The 7,399-nt window shown below is 36.2% G+C and overlaps 1 protein-coding gene across 5 annotated transcripts; it reads left to right on the top strand.

The window, feature by feature from the left end:
- Positions 1 to 3,025: 3,025 nt before the first annotated feature.
- Positions 3,026 to 7,114, top strand: LOC127449458 (uncharacterized). 5 transcript variants are annotated; one of them, XM_051712887.1, is made up of 4 exons: positions 3,026 to 3,122; positions 3,417 to 3,712; positions 4,159 to 4,255; positions 6,343 to 7,114. In XM_051712887.1, the coding sequence occupies exons 2-4, from the start codon at positions 3,500 to 3,502 to the stop codon at positions 7,059 to 7,061; spliced, it is 1,029 nt and encodes a 342-aa protein (XP_051568847.1). In that variant the 5' UTR covers positions 3,026 to 3,122; positions 3,417 to 3,499; the 3' UTR covers positions 7,062 to 7,114. The 5 variants fall into 5 exon arrangements, with proteins under 5 accessions (XP_051568847.1, XP_051568848.1, XP_051568846.1 ...); XM_051712888.1 differs by having other exon boundaries at positions 3,028 to 3,196; XM_051712886.1 differs by having other exon boundaries at positions 3,028 to 3,196; positions 3,295 to 3,712.
- Positions 7,115 to 7,399: the final 285 nt, after the last annotated feature.

The raw sequence follows: 7,399 nt of genomic DNA, 5'->3' as shown, positions 1-7,399 counted from the left end.
ACAGTGCTTCATAGGCTGCAGATTTGCCCCTCCAGCCTCTCCACACACATTGACATATGTGCTTCCTACATATAAATCCCATGCCACACAGTTACTTATGCAGCATCTTAACTTTGGTACTCTTGGGTTTGACCAACTTGGATAACTAACAAGATCTGATCCAATCTGGTGACCTCCATTGGGGTAATTTTCAGCTCTTTCGGTTAAGAACTGAGAATAAACATGAGTTTTGACACTCCAAAAAGCACATAAAGGCAGCAAAAAATTAATCCATATGACTTCAGTGTTTTAATCCATACTTTCAAAAGTGATATGATAGGTGTGGGTGAGAAACAGTACTTTTTTCCTAGAAATTCTTCTCACTGACCAGTAGGGGGTTATATGCATGAAGAATGTGAATCACCAAAAACACAAGAAGAATGTGAAAGTTAAAGTGGAGATTGACTGAGCAGGGAGGAGTATTTATTGTAAAAACTGCCTTATATATTCATCTGTTTCTCACCCACACCTATCATGTCACTGCAGAAGACATTGATTTAACCACTGGAGTCTTATGGATTACTTTTATGATGACTTGTCTGATTTTTGGAGCTTCACACATTTGGCACCCATTCACTTGCATTGTATGGCCCAAAAGAGCTGAGAAATCCTTCTAAAATTCTTCATTTGAGTTCAGCAGATGAAAGAAAGTCATACACATCTGGGATGGCATGAGGGTAAGTAAATGATGAGAGAATTTTTATTTTGGGTGAACTATTCCATTAAGAACTCCTTTTTTATAGTGTATTTCTCTTATTAAACCATAGTGGTCAGCTAAGCAAAGTGCATGTAAAATACATTAAGGATGTTCTCAGTGTAACTCCTTCAAGCTTATGTGAGATGAACTGGTGATGTGTGAAGGACTTTGAACACAGCTCAGGTGATCTGACTGCCCTTTTGATGGTGCTTGACATTCTGCGCACCATTCAGCTTGAAAGTCAAACAGAGAGTGCCTTCAAATAAAGGGAAAAGTCTACTTTTACCCCATAAAGAAAGACGCAGAAGTGTTTTTAAAGATTTTGTTTAATAGATTAAACAAGATTAGCAGAGATCTTGCAGGTCTTCCCATGAAGAAGATTTTATTTCAAAATGATGTTGCACATAACTTAATTTATGAGATGGCAATTGAACTGACAAATTTGAAAGATAATATTTCGAAAGAATAAGGAAAAAAAAACTAATCTGACACTCCCAGTGAGTTGATAGTAAACACACACCTGTCAAAATGCACATACAACAAAGTAATGTACATCTCATACAATTATGAATTATTAATGTCATCATTAAAGAGTGTTCAGACATCATCGTGTCCCAATGATCTGACATTCATTTTTTAATGATGACATAAAAGCTACAAATAATTTGCTCTCAGCTGTCACTGAAACAGAAAACAATAACATCTCTATATTATCGATGGGTATAGAGGCCTCTAAGGATGTCTTGCCTTTCTCAAGGTCCAGAATTATACTGAATGAAAGCCATGAAATATCAGTACTCACAATGGCACTGTGTGTTTTTCTGAGACTGTATGTCATTATGAGATGCTGGTGTATTAAGGATCAATATAGCAATAGTTATATATCATTATGAGACAACACACGTTAATGAGAGTGTGATTACTTGTATATGGCAGAGGGGGGCACCCCAGGCAACAATATTTTATGCCCAGCAGGTCCTGACGATACAAACATCGTCCACATAGAGGCATCGCAGAGGTCAGTTTCACAGTCCCCTCAGTACATAGTGGTGATGTGTGCAAATACTGATTCCTAAAACCTTTACTATTGTAAGTCTGGGTATCAGGGTGCAAGGTTTCTTTAATAAACTCCAGTATAAGTGATAAAATGTAGTAAATTGATGGAGGTGGGCAAGAAAGAGAGAATCATCATTTTGTAAATGGTAGTTATCAAAATATTTTACTGTCATTGTTATGTCATATTTTATTGCTATTTTAAACATAAGTTTGGTAATTTGTTTATAATAATTTGACATAATTATTAATTTATAATAATTTTTATAGCATGCAGCTTTTATGACTTATGACTATGTTGAATATTTGTACTTTCAAAAATGTATGTGTTACAACGCAGTTTAAAATGAACTAGTGAAGCTGAAGGGGTTTTTAAAAAAATCTATTAAAAATGGTGAAAAACCTAAAAGAAATGTCAGCAGTTACAGGACCTAAGATAGGCTATGCTCTTATATTGTAGCCTACATTCACATACATTTTTAAAATCCTAAAATCTTGATGTTGGTGGGGAGAAAGCCAATGGATATGTTTTGCATATACTATAATGAAATCAGAATCGCTTTATTCGGCACTGCGGAGATACTGTTTAATTTAGCTTGATGAAATACAAAAAAAAAAAAATAAAAAAAAAATAACCACAGCAAAATGCAACAACAATACTTTTAGGCATATATAAAATATTATATTGACCAGAGCCTATAACATTGGATTCATGAGGACCTTAAACAGTGTTACTGCAGACATTTCACATTGATTATTTAAGGTTGAATAAATGTTAAGTGTCCTACATTTGATTGCAGCATTTTAAGGATTTTCAAAAGAATTGCTCAGGGGGAAAGCAAAAGCACCCTCAATTGTGATTTAATGAAGTAAATAATACATGCGCTTGAGCCATGAGGAAATTAACACCCTTATGCATTCTTTTTAGGCTATTTCTTTAATTATATTTCACTATTTTGGGCTTTTATAATACAATAAATGTTATATATATATTATTTATATCACAAATACATTTTCAGAATGCTTTATATATATATATATATATATATATATATATATATATATATATATATATATATATATATATATATATATAAGCCTTTGTTCTGTGTTGATAAAGGTAGCAATCCTGAACAAGGATTATTACATGGTCCAGAGTAACAGGAGCAGATAGGAGGAGTTTTCATTGCATCATCATTAACCGTGTGACGTTGTCAGTAACTCACAACAAGGAAAGTTAAATATTGAGAAGTGGGTAAGGTGAGCTGAAACTTGACAAGTATGAGATCAATCACAGCTTCATTCTGAAAGTACATATCCACTGGCAAACCAGGTGAGAGGCGACCTTCCAGATTCCACAGCACAGCTGAATAGCTTATCATTTCAAAAGTCTGCCTGCAGTTTCCAGTAAGACTTTTCTTTGCTAACGCATTGCAGCATATTAGGTTTGCCTGTGATTAATAACGTCGGTTGATTTAAACTGCTTTTTTTATTTTTTATCTAAGGTCTTAAATGATCATTCATGGCATAAAGTGGTGCGGTATTAAATACAGTAGCAGCAGTGCGTTGTTCTTATAAATGTCCACTAAACCCGATAGAGACTCACAGGGAGATCTGACCCACCTAGATCCGCTCAATGCAGAGTGGGATGCAGAGATTGACGTGGAGAGCGTTGACAGATGGGAGCCCGAGGCGCGCAGGGCAGAGCTGATGAGGATGGACCATGAAGCCCCAGCGCAGCGCAAGCTGACACGCAGCCCGAAGTGCGCTCGCTGCAGGAATCACGGCGTCGTGTCGCGCCTCAAGGGCCACAAGCGCTTGTGTCGCTGGCGGGACTGTCAGTGCGCGAACTGTCTGCTCGTTGTAGAGAGACAGAGGGTGATGGCAGCGCAAGTCGCTCTCAGGAGACAGCAGGCCACAGAGGTTGGTTCATTAAGCATGGGCTTGTCGAAATGTTGAAAGTTGTTCAGTGCGCTCCAGTAGAACTTTAAAAAAAATAAATAAATTAATTATGATTTTGTTGTAGGTTTAGAGCAGCTGTGGTAACTTGCCTGTAGAATCTCTACATTTCAGCAGACTTTTTTCCCAGACTAAATTAAATGTTTTTATTAAAGTCAAAACATAGTATTAATTATTGTTTACTATTACTGCTGACGGTGATACAAATCTTACAAAATTACATTATCATAATTAATTGCACATTGATTTACAGCACTGATGTGCAATGACTAAAAGTATCTGAACTGATGCAAAAACAAGCAGTCATCAAGTGGACTTATTAAAAAAAATAACAAATTATGCAAAAATGTTATTCCTTTAATCTTTTGTATATCTTGTGAATTAATGGTGAGCTGTCTTTGCTTTGACAGTGTAAAAAAGGTCAAAAAAAGACCTTTCTTCTCAGGCGCAAAGCCTACCAGCGCTACACGAGGGCACCTAGTCTCCTGGCAAAGAGTATTCTAGAGGGTAAGCCTTAATTAACGCACATCTCATTAACACAATTGCACCCTCAAAGGCGACATTGGAAGAAACTGGAATAGTTCACCCGATACCCCTCTGTCGGGAATAGATCTGTTTGTGTTTATTTAAGGTAATTAAAATTATGCAAATGGTTAGAGGAATTACAGAAGAATTGGCTCATATAACTGCTTTGGAGTTAGATTTTCCCTCATGTGTTTTTCACTGTGAGGCCAAAGAGATTTTTTGTTGCCAGAAATCTGAATGTAATTAAAGTGTTATTGTTTCATTCTAAAATTTAAAGGGTGTTATATATTCTAGCTTACTTGAGTTCTGCATAGAGATGCATTTCTTTACTCTTTTGAAATTAAGTAAAAAAGGTTGCTCAAAGCAATTGCTAAGAAATGCTTTTATACTCATGAAACTCTTTACTTGACACTTTGAGAAAGAACTCTATCTCACTTACAAGGCCCAGCGTGCCTGTCTTAATTTATTTATCTTTTGTTTATCCTCCTGAGACCCCCGCATGACTCCTGTGTGCATTTTCGATTTCCCTTTTTGATTTGTAACTAGAAGCACCTAATAACAAGCATAAAAAAAAAAAAAATTCTAAAGCAAATAGTTTTCCTAAAAATGTATGTCCACATACGTGGACAGCGGGACTAAGATTTGAAATTTAAAGTAATTCCAAGGTATAGAAAGTCATATTTTGTTCATCAAATAGTTCATTATGTGTCCAGGAGTGTTGGTTATTCGTGGTTTTGAGACGTTATAGACATTACAGCTGATTTTCTATAAAGCTAAATAAGTATTCTGATAAAAAGTAATGGCCAGCATCATCAAATCACTGCCAATCATGTTATAAAAATAACATTTTGCATTATAAAATTCAGAATCTATGTACTGATTATTATTGTCCCAGGTTTGCTAAACATGTAGAGTCATCAAACATTATCTGCAGCCTGAAACTGAAATTTTGGTCGGTGAATGCACTTAGCTGCATAGAAAGCTAGGATGCATCTTTGCTCCCTAGCTCCCTAATTAGTGAAAACCTTCAGTGTGGTGTCTTATTTTCATCCTAACTCCATATAATTTTTCAGCTTTTGGATGAATACTGTACATTTATTCTCGATGTGAAAATGCATAGTATATATACAGGAATACATTTACTAATGTTAATGAACAGAACCGAATTTTACAGTGATAACAAAATAAAATATAACAAAATTTATATTAAAATGAAGTGATATGACCCACAGATGTTTTATAGTTAAAATTATTCAAAATAACTAACATTTTATTTAAATTTTTGATGGAATAAGGTCCATTTTCCACATATGTGGACATCATGTTTATCAGTGCGCTGACTCACAAAAAATATATGGATTTTTTAAAGCAAACAAAACTAGAGATGCTACTCTTTACAACCAAACAGGTTTCAATCAAAAAACTTAGAGGTTTCTTACCAGAGGCACTTCTGTTGGCGCTGCGCCTGTAGCGCTTCACAGAAATCGACGTCACGCTGTTGCGAAACGTGACAAGGTGCGCCAGAAGTTTAACCCTTAAATGACAGTGTAGATTCTTGTGAACAATATTCAGTCGGTTTAAATTCATTTGAATTTTGTGTTGCGTATAGCGAAGCCAAAATACAACGTCCACACATGTGGACACGGGGCCTCACGAGGTTATTTATCTTAACTTATGTGGAGCAGTTTATTCTTTCCACTCTTGTAGTATCTCAGTTATGAACTGTTAAAGGTGATGTGTTTTCGTTTTTTCGATGTCAAAATACATTCTCCTATCCCAGCCTAATATTCAGTGCCAAATACACAGTAGGTAAGTAAGTAGGTTGATTTTCCCATAATGTGCAAACACTGTGTGCTGTTTTTTTTGAGCATCCCAATAAGCCTGAAAAAGCAGGATTGGCTCAACTAATGCCGTAAGTTTGAGCAGGGGTCTATTCCGAACAGTACTTTTTATTTTTTTAACTTTATAGTGATGAAGAAATTATAAACCTTTTAAGACCTACAATAGACAGAATCTTGAATATGTACAAGAAAGCCACTTATTTTAATACTCCTCTTTTCATGCCATAGGCTACAAGCCACCAATGCTGGAGGATTGGCCAAAGAAACTCCACAACCCACCAGTTAGTGTTCGGATGAGGAAGAGGAGAGCATTTGCTGATAAAGAGCTGGAAAGTGTGATGCTGGAAAGAGAGCTAAGGCAGAAAGAGATGGAGGAGTTCCCTGCACTCCTCCTCCAGGCTGTGATGCCCTCCACACCATACTTTATCCCACTTTCAGACCCAATAATCCCCACACACATGCCTGTTTCCAAAACTGGCCTACCTTTGATAGACTGTGCTCTTTCCCACTATCCACATGTGCTTAAATCCAAGACTCAAGACTGCTCAGACACACCCTCTCTAAGAGTATGTGAGAACTGGGAAGTTTTCACTGTGAGAGAGTCAGGTCTGGAATTTCTGCCATATCCATCGATTCAACCTCCACCACATTGCTACAGTGCTAGTCCAGGTGTGGTAAAGACCATGCCGGAAAGCAGCTCTGCCGATCCGTCTGCTGTCAAGCCAAAAAGTTTTACTGTTGACACTATATCAAAGCAGGACATTCCAACCTCACTGACTATGGCTGATGTGTTGGTACAAGCTAAATCACCACACAAACACAGGAAGTCTTTGGGACAGAGGGCTTCTGTACCTATGGACAGTGTGGAGGGTGCAAATCAAGACTCCATCAAAAAAGCTGTAACACAGCCATTACCCTTTTCTGTCGAAGCATTGCTCATGAGATAGTAATAAGAGCAACTTTCAATTTCTATTTCACTGGAGAGCAAAATTATTTTCTTGTGAGCCAGTATAATAAAACAAGTTTGAATTTTTAATCAACTTTTGGTTTGTTTATTACTAAACTTTTGGGCTTGTCAAAGCATTAACATATAAAATATATAAGATATAAAGATATAAAATATAAAGATATAAAAGTTTTTAATTGCACAGTACAGACTTAACAATAAATGCATACAGTCTAAAAAGTCTAAATGTGCAATAGTTACATTAAGGAGCTATTTCTACCTAATCTGACCCTTAAAATTACTTTCATTGGTGTAATCCAATGTATTCATGTAGATTAA

Source organism: Myxocyprinus asiaticus, chromosome 12, assembly GCF_019703515.2.
Source record: "Myxocyprinus asiaticus isolate MX2 ecotype Aquarium Trade chromosome 12, UBuf_Myxa_2, whole genome shotgun sequence".
Classification (NCBI taxonomy): Eukaryota; Metazoa; Chordata; class Actinopteri; order Cypriniformes; family Catostomidae; genus Myxocyprinus; species Myxocyprinus asiaticus.
This window is presented reverse-complemented; position numbering and strand designations above follow the sequence as displayed.